This window comes from Gavia stellata, chromosome 10 (genome assembly GCF_030936135.1).
Source record: "Gavia stellata isolate bGavSte3 chromosome 10, bGavSte3.hap2, whole genome shotgun sequence".
In the NCBI taxonomy this organism is placed as follows: Eukaryota; Metazoa; Chordata; class Aves; order Gaviiformes; family Gaviidae; genus Gavia; species Gavia stellata.
The window spans coordinates 14,127,822-14,148,581 of record NC_082603.1 but is presented as its reverse complement, the minus strand read 5'-3'; the positions used below and the strand labels follow the sequence as shown (position 1 = coordinate 14,148,581).

General features: G+C 37.6%; 1 protein-coding gene across 4 annotated transcripts in view; it reads right to left on the bottom strand.

The window, feature by feature from the left end:
* Nucleotides 1–20,760, bottom strand: part of COL11A1 (collagen type XI alpha 1 chain) — a 162,310-nt gene that overhangs the window by 82,553 nt on the left and 58,997 nt on the right. For all 4 annotated transcript variants that reach the window (XM_059822273.1, XM_059822276.1, XM_059822272.1 and 1 more), the window contains 14 exons: nucleotides 18,257–18,331; nucleotides 15,811–15,894; nucleotides 15,504–15,560; nucleotides 11,461–11,514; nucleotides 10,027–10,080; nucleotides 9,859–9,912; nucleotides 9,211–9,264; nucleotides 4,947–5,000; nucleotides 4,791–4,835; nucleotides 3,431–3,484; nucleotides 3,298–3,342; nucleotides 2,802–2,855; nucleotides 2,293–2,337; nucleotides 844–897 (listed from right to left, as the gene is read on the bottom strand). In XM_059822273.1, the coding sequence (XP_059678256.1) occupies nucleotides 844–897; nucleotides 2,293–2,337; nucleotides 2,802–2,855; nucleotides 3,298–3,342; nucleotides 3,431–3,484; nucleotides 4,791–4,835; nucleotides 4,947–5,000; nucleotides 9,211–9,264; nucleotides 9,859–9,912; nucleotides 10,027–10,080; nucleotides 11,461–11,514; nucleotides 15,504–15,560; nucleotides 15,811–15,894; nucleotides 18,257–18,331 (783 nt within the window). The remainder of the gene's footprint in view (nucleotides 1–843; nucleotides 898–2,292; nucleotides 2,338–2,801; nucleotides 2,856–3,297; nucleotides 3,343–3,430; nucleotides 3,485–4,790; nucleotides 4,836–4,946; nucleotides 5,001–9,210; nucleotides 9,265–9,858; nucleotides 9,913–10,026; nucleotides 10,081–11,460; nucleotides 11,515–15,503; nucleotides 15,561–15,810; nucleotides 15,895–18,256; nucleotides 18,332–20,760) is intronic.

The window sequence follows — 20,760 nt, the reverse complement described above, 5'->3', positions numbered from 1 at the left end:
TTAAAGCCCTGCAATCAGTTCTGTTGTTCTTATCCTAGCAAAACCCTGCTGAAAGTCAGGTTTAAGAAATGCAGATTTAACCTAAAAGAAAAATTGTAAGGGAAAATGGCATGGGGAGGAGAGAGATGGTCTGAGAAGTCACACTGACAGTCTAATGACTCTTGGTGGTATAAAAAGATTATGTTTTTGATGCAAGAAAGCTAGTGTAAATGAATGTCATTATGAACAATGATTCCATTTAAGTTTAATACCTGAACTGTAAGCAATGCTACTAAGGTGGTTACACTCTCTGTTCATGTGAGTGAATGCACCCTCAGAGCTAAGCTGAATTCCTTAGCGATCACAAGATTCTAAAGTTTGCCTTAGGTCTGTCCCAGTGTAGACAATGAAAGAAGCCCAAACATGTAATATGCACCTTAGGTCAGGAAACAGAGAAAGATCTAGTCTATTCTACGTTTCCTCATAAAACAAGTGGTGAGCATTTTTACAGATGATTTGCTTTGCCATACTGACATAGCAGGACTACAGTGAAACAGTATCTGTCCCTTTGTGTGTCAGTTAGGTTATTTACACATCCCTGCACGTTTCAGATGCATTTCATCATCTGGGACCACATTTTTAAAGCTCGCAGCCATTTTTTGCAGCTGCTTCAAAAATATAGTTCTTTTAGTTTTAACAGCTCAAATGATACAGGGGTTTCAGATGGATTTTATAATGCTGTTGCCAACTAGGACTACCAGTGCTTTTACTCTTCATTTTCTTTTTGCAACACAGGTATCCACAAATATTTATTACTTGGTAAAAGTATTTAAACATTCAAGGGATGAAATATTTGTTACTTACAGGAGGCCCATCAGAACCAGGAAGGCCAGGAAGGCCAGGCTTGCCTTGAGGTCCCTAAATGCGGTAATAGAGACACACCTTAAGAACAGCAGCAAACATTCTATCATTTGCTAGGATGACTGAGGATCATCCTTGCTGAGGACTGGTATGTCCTAAACCAGCAAACTACCTTAAATCTTTTTAGTATTTTAATCTCTGTCAAAAAAACTGACAAACCCAACCCAGGTGTAAAGTAGCTATAAGAAAAATAATAATAATTAAAAAAAAAAGACAGGAAAGAAAAAGGAAAAAAAACCCCACCCATATCCATACATTTAACTCTAAGAGCTAAGGATATAAAATGTAGTTATACCTAAATCCCTTGGTATGGATATCCAAGATAAACCAAAAAATATAACAAAACTAAACCCAGAAAGATACTACCATACAATATATAAGCACAAGGCCAATTCTTACAATCTTTAGCAAATACGAATCACCTGTATTTTTCAATGAGGTGCTCGCCTGAGAACAGGCTTCAGGAATTACCCTATGAACGTGCACATACACAGCACAAGGTGGGGAAGAATTATCCAGTGTACAAAATTAACTATTATTTAGAATTTCAGGAATAAAAGGATTCAACATGTGAACGATACCAGCAAGATCAAGAGGCAAAAAGTACAGGTCACAGAACCCCAGAGCTCATAGCTGAAAGGCATGGTACATGTTTGTGAAAGTCTCTAGAATGCATACATTGGGGACCTAGTCCATTTTGCTAGAGTAATACTTCTTAGGCACACAGGCAGGTAAAAAGCATGTATATTGTTTCCTAAAATCTCCTTCAATTTCTCCTAAAGTATATACTAAACAGTGAAGGGTAGCAAAATCAAAGAAGAATCAATAGAGCAGGAATTCAGCAAAAAGGGGAGAAAAGTAAAATTAGCCTAAAATTCAATATTAACTTTTTTGAAATTAACAGAAGACATATTTCAAACCACAAGAACAAGTACAGACAGATCAGGAAAAAACACCAAGTGACACTACAGTATGCCAATTACACTGCAGAGTTATGTCAAAATATAATTCTTGAAAAAAAGAGAACAGAATCAGACTTAAGTAGGTAAAACTTTGCTATAAAAAAGAGATTAATAAAAATAATTTTCACAGCTTGCTGTGAAATTAATTAACATAAAGGTACACTCTGTTTAATATTGTAGATGGGATTCTGATGCTAATAACAGAAAATTAATCCAAAATAAAGGGAAGAAATTATGCTTGTGAAAAAGTATATATGAGAGGAAAGCCAGGCCTCCATTGGTTATTCATTTACTTCATGATTTCAGGAAGATCTGCTAATTTTTTGATCTTAGGTTACTATTCTGTAAAACATAGAAAAGCCTTTAAGCACATAACCAAGGCTGTTGCACAGAACTGACTGTGAAATACCGGAATAATGCTGTAACTTACTTTTTCACCAGGAGGTCCAATAGGACCTTGTGGACCAGGAAGGCCCTATTAAAAAGAAACCAGTGTGAGAAACCAGGGAGAACAATATGCATACATTCACCCTACTAAAGGTCCCTCATTAATCTGTTTAAACACATTGGCAAATATAAGTGGCTTTTTTTTTCCCCCTTAAGACTTAGATCAGGAGTTTTGTGTGAGCCTTTTGCACAGCCACTATTCTGGCAGTAGGTCTGTAACAAGATCCTATTCAGAACCCTCCTCCAGGTGTGGCCATTCCTGCTGCATTCCAGAACACTGAATGAGTCATTTTTCTCCTGAATGAAAAATCCCTCTGAAAGTTTACTTGAAAACTCTGCTCCCACTGCCCTCTGCACATTTGCAGCATTATTTATAAAATCCTTGAAGCTTTATCAGTTTTGCACATGAAAAGCTAACCTTTTAGTAATTTCCATTTATTAAACATTTGCTGCATGTTACATCGTATTTCTTGAGAGTCATTTTACACTTACTTGTGGGCCTGGGATTCCTTGCTGACCAGGAGGTCCTGGTTCCCCTTGAGGACCCTACCATGCAAAAAAAAATACCAGGGCATTAGGTTTGCATTTCTGCACTACAGATCTTCGTTGTCAGGACTAAAAGGAATACAAACTCATCTTTGTTCCTCCCTCTTTAAAGTCTAACACCAACTTTCTATCCAGTATGATATTTTTTCATGCTAATGAATATCATGGCCTTTTCTTTAATAGAAAATAACAGCCCACACATAGGACCTGAGCACTGGAGTCCATGGTGCTAAAGGAGCTTGGGAAAAAGCATAGTTAAGCCTTTTGCCTGAAAACTAAGTAATAGAAGATTTCTCTTTTCCATGTGAGATCATAAAGAATCTGAATATTTTGACAGAAAAGTTTAATTAAATGGAAGGGATGGCATAGTGGCAGGGACAAGAGAATGTGGAAAGGATTCTCAGAATCCACTCCCTTTTTAATTCCCAGCTTACTTACTCACCATGTTTCCTTTCGGGCCTGAAGGTCCATCAATACCTGCAATGCCCTACAACAAACAATATAAACATGAGCAATTTTCAGTGGACTTCCATTTTTCTTCTGGAAATTGCAAACACAAAACAGTTCATACGTACAGGTTGTCCAGGGGGACCAGGTGTACCTCTGGGGCCCAGTAATCCCCGTGGACCCTGTGAGAGAAGAAACAATTATTAACACCTGCATGATTTTTTCTGAACAAAGAGAGGCCCAGGAGCAGGACTGGGCAAGGAATGTCGTAAGAAGTAGGAAGGATGAGGGGAAGGCAGCATGAGTATTGAGGGAGAAAGAAAGAAAGGAAAAAAGGAAAAAATTCACTGATAACAGATTCTCCTGAAGGCCACCATATGTCTGAACAGGATGTCAGTGGAAAGGCAAGCTTTGGTTTAGCCGCTGTATGGTCATTTCAGAGAATGGTAGGAGACAACTATTTATATTTCCTGGTGCAGAACATTGGCACAGCATCTTCCACTAAAGTTTCAGCTGTGACTTGGCCTGAAGATCTGACCCGAATAGTAGCATACATGTTTGTATTCCTGTCTTTAGAAAACATGATGGTCTGTCATACTCTATACTACTGGTCTGAGTGTAAAACAGTGCTTTTATCTGTAGTAAAGATCCAATAAATAATTAAAAATTACTAATAATTTTATGATAATAAGTGCAAGGCATTCTGGAAACCAAAATCAGATTTGTTGCTCTTACCCCTAAAAAATTTCACAAAAAAGCAAGGGCTATTCTCCTAAATGAGGTGAGCAAGATTTGGTCTATAACATAATCTTTTGGCTTTATACTATGTAAATGAATATTAGTTTTCATCATTTGTGTCATCATTCATGTCACACTGCGAAAGTAGGCCTCTGACTCCATAGCGACTTCTTCCTACTTTGAGAGCAGGCAGTGATATATCATACATTTAGGCTAAAATTCCCCTTTCTGAGGCTTGATTTCTTGCCTGCAATGCAGAACTCTGCTCTGCAGTGACAGCACCTGCAGAATTCCAACTGACAGCAGTGGAAATCCTGTATGTGAAACAAGTGTAAAAATACACAATGAAGCAGAGTAGTGTGAAAAAAGAGGAGAAGCCAGGCCTTATTTTATAATAAGTAGATGTTTGGAAAACATTTTCAAAGCAATAGGGGCTTGGTTATATTCTCATGTATCAAGGACTGCAGTGACTGATTTTACACAATAGGATAGGAAATAGCCTTTGTGATTCTGGAAGTTGTGTATACTTGGCTGGATATATCCCTGACAATTCTAATCCTTTAAGCAGTGTTTCACCCCTAACAAAACTGTTCATTTGTTTGCTTTTCAGCCAGAATCAGTACTCTCTATATACACACACAGGCAGTAATTTTTATACCTGGAATTCAGAACAGTTCTATAGAAAGGAAAAAAATCTGAGAGTGACTTTTGTTTATAACAGGAACAGAAGAATAAGAAAGCATTGCTTACAGCTTCACCTGGAAGACCTCTTGGTCCAGCTTCCCCATCTTCTCCCTGTTGTCGTACAAAGGGAATAGAAATTTTAGAAAAAAAGAACATATGTCATGACCATGTTCCCTTACATGAGGATTGACACTAGATTTTACTATGTAAATAGCAACTTACTCTTGATCCATCTTCACCAGGTAAGCCAGGAGGTCCCTGTGGGCCACGGTCTCCCTGTAGAATAAGTAAAGTCATTAAAATAATACATCTGTTGCTGGAAACAATAATGGATGGGAAGGGAAATGAAAACAAATGTGTTAGCTGAAGTCTGATGTGTCAAAACGTGTCTTGACACAATGATACAAACCTGTAGGTTATAGTACTTAGTAAAGTCTTTTATTACATTAGTATAAAAACAGATGAACACTATTGAAACAATGAACTATTTGTGTTTGTAAAATTTTACTCTGTAATTATTCTTGGCCCCAGAACATACACAAACTACTGCTACAAAAGGCAGTGTTACCCACATTTTTCTTTGTCTCATTGGCACCTTCCTCCTCCTCCTACACAATGTATTACTGCCAGTAAAATAAAGCATGTGTACATGGGTCAGAAGTTAATAAACCAGTTCCTGGGCCCTGGAATATACATGGTGAAGTGCACTGACCACCTTCCAGAACCACGCACCCTGGCACCAGTCATTGAGAACCTTGGGACTGATTTGTCTGAGGCTTTGGAAGGCAGCCAGACTTTCACACTTCCCCTCAGAGGCTGGGGCTTTTCAGGGCTATATATGCAGATCCTCAGTGGATTCTGGACCATACTTTTAGAATTTATTTTTCATTCCCCATTTCTAAAGAGAACTAGTGTCCTGCATAGCTCAAACACCACTGATTGACCTCTTTCTGGGCAGCGGGTTTTTAGACTGTGACTTACTTCTGGCATTGGAAAACAACCAAGTATTCATGCTGTTTTCCTTAATTTTATCAGTGTCTCCAAGGAGCCTGACCACTGCTGTGGATCCTAGCAGAGATATATGGAGTCATTTTTTAGTGGCTCCATTCTTTACTCTTTCAAACTTTCCTAGGGAATTTAACTTGCTCTCTTACCCCAAAGCTATCTTATATTAGGGATGTCAGGATTTTATTCTACTGCCTTTCTGTCCTCTATAAGTTGGAGACAGCATGGGAGAGAATGAAATTCTATGAACTGCACTTTCATACCTATAAGATGAATTCATACAGCAATTCCTGTATTTTGCTAAGTTTTGGAACTACTCAACGTGATCTGCTGGTAGAGCATGTGTTTTTCTACATGCTAAATGACACTCCTGAAAGATGACATGAGACACATGATCTGTGCTCTGGCTTCCAATTAATATCGAGGTGAAGACTGACTTAAGCTTTGAAATACAGAAATAGTTCATCCCCTCAAGGGCTACCTTTCTTGTCTTGCAATTACATGGCACTTTTAAAGTTAGATTAGGAGCTTGCATTTAGTGTCATGGTACTGTCATGCAGTAAGAACAAAACTTCCTATCATTATCAGCATTCTCAGTTCTTCAATTCTCTAATTCTTTCCTTCAAATGTTCTGTTAAAGCCTTAATTTTTTCTTGCTTAAACCTTTTCTTCTAGTATGTAGTGTCTTGGTTTTATACTGGAGAAGGCTTATGCATCTAGTAAATCTAAATAAGAGAAGTTCAAAGTCATAGATATTGAGGCTAAAAGAAATATTACACCATGTGGTTTGATCTCCCCTACACTGAAAGTCAGAGATTCTCATCCAGTAATCCATTAACTCCTGTCTGACAACTTGTGTTTGACAGAGGCATAACCTCAGAGAGACATCCAATTTGCAACTCATAGTTCATATATGACTAATTCTAAAAGAAGTCCTAAAACTTCTACTCTGAAGTGATGGGTTTTTAACATAATAATATATTTATTGATGACCTGAATGAAGGGATTGAGTGCTCCCTCAGTAAATTCGCAGGTGACACCAAGTTGGGCAGGAGCGTTGATCTGCTGGAGGGTAGGAAGGCTCTGCAGAGGGATCTGGACAGGCTGGATCGATGGGCCGAGGCCAATTGTATGAGGTTCAACAAGGCCAAGTGCTGGGTCCTGCACTTGCGGCACAACAACCCCATGCAACACTACAGGCTTGGGGAAGAGTGGCTGGAAAGCTGCCCCGCAGGAAAGGACCTGGGGCTGTTGATTGACAGATGGCTGAAGATGAGCCAGCAGTGTGCCCAGGTGGCCAAGAAAGCCAACAGCATCCTGGCCTGTATCAGAAACAGTGTGGCCAGCAGGAGTAGGGAGGTGATCGTGCCCCTGTACTCGGTACTGGTGAGGCTGCACGTCGAATCCTGTGTTCAGTTTTGGGCCCCTCACTACAAGAAGGACATTGAGGTGCTGGAGCGTGTCCAGAGAAGGGCAACGAAGCTGGGGAGGGGTCTAGAGCACAAGCCTTATGAGGAGTGGCTGAGAGAGCTGGGGTTGTTCAGCCTGCAGAAGAGGAGGCTGAGGGGAGACCTTATCGCTCTCTACAACTATCTGAAAGGGGGTTGCAGAGAGGTGGGTGTTGGTCTCTTCTCCCAAGTGACTAGCAACAGAACAAGAGGAAATGGCCTCAAGTTGTACCAGGCGAGGTTTAGACTAGATATTAGGAAAAATTTGTTTACTGAGAGGGTGGTGAAACACTGGAACAGGTTGCCCAGGTAGGTGGTGGAGTCACCCTCACTGGAGGCGTTCAAGGAACTTTTGGACGTGGCATTGTGGGACATAGTTTAGTGGGTTGGGCATGGTGGTGTTGGCTTGATGGTTGGACTTGATCTTACAGGTCTTTTCCAACCTTAATGGTTCTGTGATAAATTCTCTTACAGCTGACACAGAAAAAGTGTTTCTGTTGTCTTTCTTTCTGTCTTCTTTATTGCAAGCCAAAGAGAACTGCATATTTGCATTATATGCTGTCAGTATATATGAATCTGAAGAGCTACAACTATCTGATCTGGCTTTGAATTGAGCTGCTTTCAGAAAGATCGTAGTTTGTACTTTTACAGAAGATTTCCATAGAAACACGAGCATTCAGTGATTTTTAAATAGTGGTATGAAAGAAACAATGAAAAGAAGTAATTATTTTTGTTACTATTTTGCAAATTTCAACCCAAACTTATTCTTCTATTTCAGTTTTTTCATTTGTTTAGGAAATATGAAAAAAAAATAGAATATTTTAAAAAATAATTAATTTCTTTATGACTTGGAAGGTCCCACAGACAGACAATTCTAGTATTCCAGGTTGGAAAGCAGGCACACATTCCCTGACTCTGAACCAAATTCTCCTCAGCCTTCGGAGTGAAGTTGTGGCAAGAGCTGAATGTCTGGCCCCCTCTGCTGGTCACCTGCTGATCAAGTTGGATTTCAATTATGTGATGCGCTGATTGCTTTACACTCTTTAAGTAAAAGGAAATGATGAAAGAGGATCAAGACATTTCTGTATGACACTAGAAGTTCTTTTCCCTTTGCAAACAGAACTCAGAAGAGTATCCTTAGATGCTGTTACAAAGAACTACATTACAGGCCAGTAGCCAACACAGTTGAGATTTTCTGGGAAGTGCAGCAACTGTGCTAACCCATTGAAGGGTGAGGGCTATAATCATTCCTTGGTCATCAAGCTTTAGCACATAAGGGAATGGTTTTGTTGACATTCCCACTCACTGTTTCTTTTATGGTGCATTGCACTTACCAGGACAACAGTAAGGGAGGTAAATTAAGTAGAGTATGTTGTTATTAACATCTACGTTAGGGATATAATTTAAAGCAGAAATCCCCTGCTGTGATTATTTCTACACTTTGTAGGGAAAGATGCAGTCTCATCCTATACAGATTGGTATGACATAAGGAGCAAGTACATTAGTTGTTTTAAATATTACTTCAAGTTTTCCTAACTTATCTGACCTGACTGATCTTTCTTTAGCCGCAGTTGTTGGAATAAACCACACTAAACAATTCAGTTTGCAATTCAAATATTCAAATACATTTTTTGAGCAAGCTTCTCAGCAGGTTAAAATCTGTCATGCTCCTGATACAGAAACTTCATGCTAATTTCCTTTTACTATTACTATTTCCTTTAACAATCACTTTAAATACAACAGGCAAATTCCTTAACTGAGAAAAATTAGAGCAAAACCTAGCTGGAGATGTGATCTGAATTCTGAAAATATATTTAAATCATTAATATATATATATGAATTGTTGTCTATTGATTTATATTACTAAAATGTTTCATGAGGAATACATTACCTGACAATACAGGTATTATTCTGTAGTGTAAAAAGCTGCCATGGTTTTTCCCCATAGTCCTTAGTGCTATTCTTAATGAACAGTGCATTATTTCTGTGACGGTATCAATTTGTTGTTGTATAAATATACATGTTTTTCTTACCCTGTTACCTTTGTCACCAGGGAGGCCAGGAAGACCATCAAATCCCCTGTCACCCTAGGAAAGAAGAAATCACAGCTTTAGTAGATAACTCTTACATTCAGTATTACTCTGAATGAATTGTGCCTTCCCTCTGAAAGTTAATTTCTAGCCTCGGTTACATGTACACTTTTGTTATTAAATGAAACACCTGGAGGGGAGCACATAGATCAAACTCACAAAATTTGCTTCTATGCATTAAAGCAAGAGAAGATGCCACACCAACTTTTTCACTGTGCTGTAATTATGCTATTTATAAAAAGAAGTCTACATTGAAATGAAAAGCCTGATTCTAGCTGCACTTGGCAGTTGCAAAACTGACTTTACTATTATTGATACTCTGTAACTAGAAACTGACTCAGAGGGGTAGGAATCATGCCCCAAGAATCAAGTTACTTCAAGGTCAGACTACTAGCTATTACCATTAATTACCATATTTTAAAGGGATGATTCATTCTCAACTCTTTCATCTGACCCAGCTATCTGAAACCACAGTATTTTCACTTGAGAGAAGAATTTTGGGTTGGCCTGGAAGAAACTGCAGTACCTACATAAAATCTGTCTAGCCCATTCTAAGACTGAAATAAAGCCTCAGGTCTCATTATTATTTACCTTTGCACCAGGTTCTCCTGGCATTCCTCTGGCACCATCGGCTCCAGGACGTCCCTGCAAAAACCCAAAGGGGCAAACATTTGAAAAAGCTGTGGAATCAGTTAATGTTTAAATATATTTAAATAGAAGCTATTTACCCAGAGCAGGATTGATCCATACGCTACCTACCCTTTTGCCAGATTTTCCACTTGGACCAGGGGCACCTTGAACACCACGAGGACCCTGAATTTAAAGAGTATAATTCTTAGAATCACATTCATGTCAGCAAAAAGCTAGTTAAACATCTCACCTCAAGAACAAGATAAGATTTTTTTATACACAAAGCTGCATTTCTTCCCAGGAGATGGATTCTGGTTTCCAAATTCCCATTAGTTTTAATCGAACATGGTCATCCAAACTGGCCTTAGCACTACCGATTTTAACACTAGTTTTCATGAGATCCACTATACATGGCATAATTGGTCCTTTTAACATAAAAGCTTCTTACATTCTTTTCATGGCTTTAAAGATCTCAGCCCTGTGGTTTGAAAACCCTTCTTCCTCTCATGCCAAAATTATTTTAGTCACATAATAATTATTTGATGAAAACGAAAGAGTGCTTATTTCAGATCCCTAACTCATACACAAACATGAGTTGTGCTGGTAAACAGCCCGCATGCTGTCTTAGCTTTACACAGCACATTTTTAACTAGAGGGAGACCAAATTACCCCAGATTGAAAAACCTAATCCTACTTTTCAAACACATATAACTTTCACTGATGACTGTGTGGGCATATGTTTCTGTGGAAGCTTTCTCATTTCCCATGCAAATGAGTCTTCTTCAGGTGAAAATAGCAATGGTAAGGACAAGCCATCTAAAAATACTGAGTCGGAAGTGAAAAAATACTAAAAATGTAAGTAAGCAAACTGGAAGACTGACCAGCTGTTCAGAGTGTTTTTTTGTTTAATCACTTTATTTTTCTTCTGCAAATATCCATGTGGAGTTTTAAGACAGGCACTTAATAATGTAGCAAATCCATGATAGCACTTGAGATCCAGCAAAATCTTTGTTCCAGAGACTCCTATCATGATTCCTTTAGGAACCCCTGTTACTTTCAGGTTTAAGCTGAAAGATTTCAATGTGTTTCAGTGCTCTTCAACATCACTGCACAAGAGCTGATATAATAGTAAGCTGAGAAGAAAAGCATGCACTGATTCCTAAAGACTTATTCTTGCTATGTCACATCTTTCTTGAAAATATCCTGTTTAATTACCAACTAAATTCAACCTCTCTCACCTTACGAGATCTGGTAAGATCAGAGCCTACAGTCATACAGTTGCAGACTGACATATGGTTATTTAACAGTGAAAAGAGCCTGAAGTGACAATATTAAAACAGGTTTTCAAGTGATCACACTCTATGTGTGTTAATTCCTCTTTGTTATATACATATTTCAAAATGAACAATCAAGCTATTGCATTTAATTAGGATACTATTGTAAAAGCTATTTTTCTTCAATTGCACATGGAAAGCATATCATTGATTGATTTCTTCTAAGTAATATGAATGCATTTACTTAAAGATAAACAAGCTCAAAAATAACAGGCAATATTAACAGTACCTGGGGACCTGGTTCACCGCTTTCACCCTTAGCACCTGCTGCTCCAGGTCCACCCTTGATGAAAAAATCAAAACATATTGTTTAAATATACAAAAACCTCTTTAAATGAATGTTACTTTCTATTTGATACATTAATTACAGGGAGAAAAAACAAACAATCCCCTATTCATTAGGAGGCATGAATTCACCACTAGAATCTGCAGATACACCCTGATATACCATTGATACTGGGCCTAATTGGGCCAAAAAACTTTCTATTACCAAAGAAATCTCCCATCGATTTGAATGGGATTAAATGTAACCCTTTGTTCTATATTAATATTCGAGACCTAAATATGAGCACAGTAAGAACATAAGTCATGCAAACAGAAGTGCATCCACTGTAAGGAAGGCAAGAGTAATGACAGCCACCTCTTTTTACCTTTATCTGTTTCTGTGTTGTACAGAAAATAACAAAGTCTTGGAGTTCAATCCAAAGATTACTACAGTCAATGAAAAATACCCTGTCTAATCTTGTCATGAACTTCAGTGATGTTTTAATCAAGGTCTTTGTGCATCTGGCCCTGAAGAAGTGGAAAATCTATATAACTGCATCTCTTTACTATCATTAAATGATGATACAGATTTTCAGAGTAAGTTTTACTCATAAACAGACCTAAACCAGATCTTCATCCAGGGTAAGATACTGTACATGGAATCTGGGGTATAACCGGTCAAAGTAAGTTTGTGGTTTTTTAATAGTGGTCTCACAAAAATAGACAAAACAAAAAATCTTGACATGCTCACATAGAATACAGGCTCAGGGAAGGAATATACTGGAGTTTACTATTATGGGCAAAAGAATTTTTGGATTTCTGACCTCTGAAACAGGTTGTCACCAAATGTTTGTATTTAATATGAAACGAATCTTGCAGACCTTGGAAAATTTATAATCTTCCTATATTCACCACAGTGACCATTGAAAGAAAGAAGTGGTCTCATGGCTTGGCTTCGAGTCCAGCATCCAGGAGTGGAAAGATTCCCTGTGACCTTGCAGGTATTGAATTAAGTCCTGAGCAAACTGAAAATCAGATCCTGAGCTGGTACTGGCAGTGGAGAGAACAGTGGCTTTGGTAGGTGGTGACTGTTTGGGTTTCCCTGATGTAAGCTCTGCTTTTAATTAATATAATTGATTACATTTAATATCTGTAGGCAGAAATTTATTTTGTATTCTATGTTAATTAAGCATGTGAACTCCAGACTCAGGTGAAGCTAGACTGGGGTTTTGACAGTGCTGTGTTTAAGACTTTTAATAACTTATTGGATACTAATAATTTAACAAAATACAACTCATATTAAGAGTAAAAGCTATTTCATTCTTAAAATAAGCTTGGCACACAAACAATTGACAGACCAAGAATCTGTAGCTGCTTCTGGAACTGTAGGCCAAAAATGCTGCCAAAGAGTTGGATTTCTAGAGCCTCCTGGTGGCTTAGAAGCAAAACAACTATTAGTATTATTCATTTGTTGAACTTTGCATACAGAAATTCATGAAGGCTTTTAAAACATGAAAGCATGAGTATGAGGCCAGGTTATACTGCAGCTAAAGGTATACAACCCACTGTCAATATTATACCAGTCTTTACAAATTAATTCCTTGCTTACAGCAGTTCTATAGTTATTTTGTCTGTATAGACTGAGTGTTATCCTACAGGTCTCTTGATTTAAATACACTGCTAGAAATAGTGTATTAGTTTGTTAAATAGACCCAACATGTTTGACTATTTGTAAGTGCTGCATACCTAATCATGATCAATCAGGAGTCTGTGAGCCAAATTCTCTGCTCGGTAGCAACTATTTACTTTGGAAGAATTACTCTAGAAAAGAACTGCTCTTGTATAGGTCTGCTTAAAAATATAACCAAAGTCCAGTGATTTCAGTTTCTGGGGACCAAGTGAGATTCTGGTGGGATATTTAGCTAAAATTTACCTGAAAACAGTAAATTTCACAAAGATAAACAGACTGGGTTCATGAGACTGGCCAATCTGGAGCACAGCATAATCTGGAACGTATTTTTTGATGCTATATGAAGATGAGGCAAAGCACTACCAAGCCAACCGAGAATACGACTTACAACAGTTTTAGTGTCATATAGCTTTCAAGAGTCACTGAAGAGAATGTTAAGCTGCTAGGATCAGGGAAGAACACAATCCAGAGTACTCCTTATGGTCCCTAAAATATTCCTTCAACAGTATATAATTATCTTATGTCCCCCTGGGTTTTCTTTGTTAATAAAAGTGGTCACTGGAGAGAATAGCAGTGACAGCCACTGAGGCAACCTTTCAGTTGTATTGTGCTGCTATAATTATACCCAATGAGATGGACAATAACCTGGCCAGTATTTTCTGTTGGTAGTAGTAGGATCCTATACTCATGTTTATCCATCTGCCTCTCCTGCTTTCAACCTAACAGACACTGTACATTAAGGAGGGTGAGGATGACAGGGAAAAAGAGGAGGTTGGAAGGGGAGGACTTGATTGTTACTCTTCAGCTCTGGGCTGTTGCTGAAGCAACCCATTAAAGAAGGAAAGAAATGCAAAAGAAGGGAAAGGAACCTTATTTCTTATACTAGTCACACCATTTCTAAATTATGACCAAATCTCCACAACTAGGATGAGTGGAAGGAAACTACTTTGGAGGAAAATGCTATTGCATTCTGAGGCAAGGACAAAACCAGGTTGCATCCGGCAACTTCAGTTGCTGTCTTCTATGTATGCTGCTCTAGTTGTGACTGGCATGTCTCTGCAATCACTTTTTCTTCACACAGTAAACGAATAGGAACTTGCTTCATCCTTTTCTCTTGGTTACCCAGTGATCACTTGTTTTCATTTCTCAATAGCACAATTGTATTCTTGTCTGTGTTTTACAACTAGATGCTTGTTTGATCTAATGAAAACTGCTAACATTACTCTTTGTGTCCATCACCGTGATGGTAATATAAATAAAAATTACAGCAGATACAGATGAAAATTTAAGAGGCCAAATGTTTGCCAATCTAGCGGAGACATCACAGTAGACAAAATAACAGTTTCCAAATTAAGTGGCTCTTTCAAATATGGATGCTGTACTAACTTTATAAGAGAATTTCAGTCTAGATCAGAGGATAAATACAATCACCTGGGAGAAATTTAGAAAAGACTAGTCTTCTACAAAGCTTATGATCTTGGCTGCGGCATTTGTTATTTTTTATCACAGTACAGATGCTTTATAATAGCTTTGTGAAAGACGGTAAATGCTAAATTACACCACTTAGTGGACCATTAAATCTGAAAAGTATCAAAAAAATTGCAAGACTAATCAGGTGGTTTTGGCTTGCTGAGCTTCCTACCTGGTTTTATTCTTTCATTGTGAGTACTGTCCTTTTAAACTGTTTGTACAGATTACAGAGGCAAACCTATTTGTGATCAAAAAGTTGTTTTGCATGTCAACAGAAAAACTGTTGTGTTCCATGTATAGACTTTGTACAAATATTAAGCTTTTTTAACATCCACAAGGCCATTTTCCGGATCATTCAGTATTAGCAGGCAAGCCAAATTCAGGACTGAAATAAAAAAGCACAATTCTTTTAGAAATCTGTATGTTTTTAATTGCTTATAGCAATGCCTTTTAAGAACTTTCCAGACACAGCTTAAATAGTGAGCACACTCTTGCTTTAGTATCTCCTTCTGTAGACTTTCATATTTACCACAAGAAGTTTTGTAAATATTATTACAGAGATGACTGACCATAGAGGCATATGTAGTTATTTTTGTAAAACTATTTACTGGTTTTGTAAGTCTACCAGTGTGCTCCACTCAAACACCCCAAAATCTACAATAAAAACTGGTTTAGTATTCAGGTTGTATTGCAGACCTTGAATAAGGATACAAACTATGGCTTTAATTATATCAATTTCTTTTCAAATAAGATAAGCACAAATACAGAGGAATAGGCAAGGCCAGAATGAGATCCATGGACTTGTGTTACAGTGTTCTTAAACCTGTGCCCCTGTTTTGTTTACATACCACAGGACCTGGTCTTCCAGTGAGTCCCATGGGACCAGGTGGACCCCTCATAGCAATCTGAGAAAACAAACAGAAAAAAACAACAGGTATCAAGAAAAAGCTGCCAGCCAGCATACAAATTCTATATTAATACAATTCCATAATGCGTTAGCAAATAGCCCCCATTGACTCAGTTGTCAATAAGGTTAACCACTGTGATGAGGTGATGCTTAGAGCTCTTTACTTCACATCCTGCATGATACAAAATGGAAATTTTTTTGGAGCTGTACCCTTGTTGCAGTTTCATTTGCAGACTCCTTGTGCTCACCCTAGCTTGCTGAAGAATAGCTTGTGCTTGTGCTTCCTGAGCTGAAATTGTCGGGCCCTTCTCACCATCTCCACCAAAGCGGAACTGCAAGTATCAAAACAAGAAAAGGATTCAGAATTTATCAAATTAAAACCATACTTGTTATTTGCTACAACTGTGTAAACCACTTCAAAGACACAGGGTCTCAGTCCTTAGTTCATTCCACTAACTTCAGAAGACTGCTGCATTGAGGCCACTGGATCCAGCATGAATATTAAGTCATTGGTAATAGTTTAGAACTGAAGTGCAAATCTAATCCCTTATGAGCAAACATTTTCTTGATTTCATAGGATTTTAGTTTTCATTTTGTTTGCTTGTTTGTTTGTTTCAAAAAGAGGCCAAAATAGACTCTAATTATCTGCAAAACCTCATTAAAAATATGTATCAAAATTAATTAATTCTCTGTACATTGGTAGCTACCCACAGAAAAATGCAATTCAATTTAAGGCAGACTTAAATTTGAAAAATGTTTGGTATCTAAAATGAAACAGTTCTGTGTCATTTCTGACAATTTCAAAATAAATTACAGAATAAAATTTAAGTGCTTGTTGCTGCATTCCTAGACTGTTATTGCTCATGAAACTGCCAGCTGGAGCTTTGCAATGTTGCAGAGATGCTAAGCTGCAACAAGAAGCATGGCCTTCCAAGTTATGGCACAGGCACACTGGACATCAGGGCCATGAATCTTTCACTGCCCACAACAGTTTGTTCAGTTTATCTACACCCAGAGTTAGCATGGTACCTGAGGTCTTTCTCCTGCAGTCATACTATTTCAGAATGGAAGGATTTTTTTTGGAAAGTGATGGAAAACTTACTGCTTTAAGCCCCCACAAATGAGCACCTGACTTTTTCTAAAATGAGAACTACCAAGCCTTCTGTCATTTGAAAGGAGGCCAGGTGGTTTGTAGGGATCCACATAATGTGTAATCAACCACATTTTCAAAATATTTTTCCAAGCAAAAGTGCCTAAATTCGTTGTCTTGCATCCATTGAAAAGGTGAACCCACTCTGATGAATTCAAGCCCCACACTTGATGATGAAAAGCCACACATCCCGCAAAAGGTGTCTCCCACATGTTACGTGCTGTTTTGAATGTACCTCTGTGACAAGACAGTCTGCCACTGCTAGATTCAATTCCACCTGTTTACTCCTTTATACCAGGATGGCTCTCAAGCTAGTGAGCCGGTCATCTGTTATAAAAGGATAGTGGCTTCTCAGTGGGGTTTATAAATGTGGAAAAGAATTTGGATGGTGGTTAAACTACCAGGCTGGAGTTCGGAAGACCTGAAGCCAATTTCTTCCTTCCTGACAAATTTCTTGTTTGATTTGGTAAATCACTTGTGGTGAGACTCATTAACATCTAAAAATAAAGCTAGTGAGATTTTCCGAAGTGACTGATAGGTTGAGGATTAGTCCACGCTTACGACATTTCGTGGAGCAAACTGATACAGCAATTACAGATGGAAGAATGATTTGGGAATAATTCCCCTGACGAGAAGTGGCATTTTTCCATCAACTAATTATTGGTAAACAAATATTTCTGTTATACAGCCAGCTGTGATAACAGAACTTGGTGCAAGCATGAGGTCAAAAACATTAGCTTATTTTAATAAACTTCCATTGCTTGTTTCATAAATAGAAAATAAACTTTACAAAACAATCCTTTCCTCATTGATACTGATGGAGTTCTGCCTCCTGTATCAGAACTGCAGCAACTACAGCTCCGGAATTTTTTACTTACTTTGCTTTACTTACTAAAATACTGCACCTTCATTTACAGTTGGTTTATCAATTCTCTGGGTGGTAGTACTCATCAGAGCTTGCACATACACACATACACTTAGGAATAATGAAATCCATGCATATAGTACTTTTCATACCACAAAGCTGCAAGATACTTTAACAGCTTTGGGCTTGTTCCTCCACCTGCTAAAACAGATGGTGTTTTGCTTTGACTCCAGTGGGAGCAGAGCTGGCTATGTGCATATATTTCTATTCAAAGGATGCACTGATTCTTCAAAGAGGACACTGAAGTCCATGTCAAGGAGACTTGAAAGCACACATGCCTGCTGGGAGTACATGCCCTTTGTGCAACAGCAAACTCCTTGTTTAGGACATATAATAGCAAATAATAGTTACTGTTGAAAATATAAGGAGGATTTCAGTGAGCGTAATACATTTATGTAGGTTCCAATCTGGCAGCCATGCAGGTGCTAAAGCATATGTTTTGTTTGAGGAAAAAAAAGGTACTATATGATCTTCAAATGCTGACACCAGACAAGAAACTCTGTTTCATCTCTCATTCCAAAGACAAGAATCAGACGAAAAAAGAAAAAACCTATACATTTCTTGAAACACACTTCCTCTCTTTGGAGGCTGGCTCCCCTGTAATCATAATACAACTTACCGGCAACATTAACATGGTACCTGGAGGACCTGCTAAACCATCAGCACCAGGGAGACCAGGGCGACCAGGTGGACCCTAAGAGAACAAAGGGATGACAGAAAAAGGGATGAGAACAAAAAGATAGTTCTATAAGATAAACCTTCTGAGTCACTCACACACACTTACACTCGTATTCATAATGATGCACTTGGAGGTTTAATATTCTCTTTGCAAATGGTTTGGGAATATTATTCATTATTAGTGAGGTAATCAAAGAACTGAGTTTGGGGAAGACGTTCAGCAATAGGGAAGAAAGCTATTCTCTTTAATTATTTTACTTACAAATTATATTAAAAAAATGGAGTATGGAGTACCTAATGATGGAGGCTCTGCTCATGATTTCATAGGTTGGACTGAGTTGAGATTTGCATTGCATTCCAGTGTTTGCTTTATTTGATATAGAGAACTAACACTGCTGATTCTCTTTAAACCCTTTGAGTAGGCTTATTTTTCAAAGGCCACATAAGTCCAGCAGCTATTACTTGAAATCTATTTTTTATGAAATGTAATACTCCCTTACAGTTTAAAAAGAGCTAAAATTTTTGTGTAAGCTGGAGTTGAAGAAATGTACCAATGTGTATACATGATGCTCATGATAATTGATCCAACATGCTGCATAGATAAATGTTGCTGTTGTGACAACAGTTACATTTATAATTGCACCTTTCCTCCCAGCAATTTGCATGCTGCATTTTTACTAGCTGAAGCTGTCAAGGACAGGAAGAACCTGCATCAGGAGTGCTCATTTGCCTGCTGCATGTCTGCCAAACAAAGTATTAATTCACCAGAATGACTCTGCAGGGTTGCAATGACAGACCAATAAACATCAAACTGTCTTAACTGGTTTCTTCTGCTGCTCAGGAGTTGAACAAAACAATGGGAAAGCTGATCCGTGTCTTTTCCCCTCTTCAAGAATTAACATCAGTATTCTGTTACTGAGTCTGTTTTAGCTCTTTTTTCAAAAAAGCCTGAAGCATCAAAAAACAATTCCCTATTAATAACATCCTACAGATAAATCATAAATTGAGAATTATTACTAATTCAGATGTAAAATACTGAATAAAATGTTGTAATTTTTAAAAGAACCATTATGCATCCAGGCAATTTGGAGTTAAGGTTAAAAAATAGAAAAATAATTCGATGCACTTGCAAAGCACCCAAAGAACCTTCACTCTGACCTGCAGTGACTTTATGCCATATGATTATGAGTCTTTGTGAAGATTAGATCTGAAAGATTAGATCAGAAGATGAAGATTAGATTACTGAAGATGAAACTGAAGATTAGTTTTCACTTTGTTCTTCTATTGCACCATTTTATATGAGTGAAATTCATCCCTACAGTAAGTAAAAGTGGGATCACTTATAGTCCTCTCCAGAAGAGTATGTTCATTCATTTCTCAATTGTCTTATACCCATTATTAGGATTAGAATGATATAATAATTTAGTACAAAAGCTGAAGCACTATAGGCAACTACAAAAAGTGGTGGATTTCTCAACTAATTGTTCTGTAGTTCCATGCTTAAACAACATTCTCAATTATTCTAGGTATTAATGCAGGCTTTTTAAAATCAAGCAATGTGCTTTTCTTGAGTGGTAATTTTTTCAGAATGTTACTTTTCTAAATTTTTTACCTAAGATGAAAAGTAGTCAGAATAGTTATAGCAAGAGCTAGAACCTTTATTCTTATATACTGATTGTTGTTTAAGTAAAACCCCAAACCTGTCCACATATGTTTAAGAACTAAAAAATAAGACATGTTATTTCATTAGGATGGAATCTGACAGCAGAATCTGGTTGCAGAAATCTGTATTGTTCTCATGAGTTTGGTAACTAATTTGTACAATTATTTATTTGTGTAATGTGTCCTCTTTTATATAAAACATGAAGTCTGTTCCATGACAGGCACATGATGTGTTTAGTCAAGAATTTCCTTATGATTCATTCAGTAAGCAGTTAGGTAAAAAACTCGGTATTATCAGTAGTTATTCCATTACAATGTGTTAAAATTCCCATTTTATAAGTTTAAATTCCAAAATATGTTGCTTAGTTAATCTACAGGAAAGAAATGTGAAAGAAGTCTAGATGCTGATTTACTATCAAGGTGAAACATTGTTGGAATTTTAACATTATCTCATTATTCAGTGAAGCAATAGCATCTTCTCAACATCTTCTATGCACAAATACAGCATGTACGTGCTAGACTCGTCAGTAAACTAGCACTCATAAAACTCAGGAAAGTTTTTTTGTAGCATATTTTCCTCAAATAAATGAAGGAATATTTAGGCTGTTTCAAAATTGTGTTAGTTGTGGCAGTAAGAAAAGGCTTGTGAGAATATGTCAGACTGAAATAATAGCTTAAATTTCAATGACATTTGTGACTTGATAGGGTTCTCATGCAGTATGTTATTTGATATGGCCAATAAAGTCTGCCTAGATCATCTAAATATTATCCATCACTTTCAGT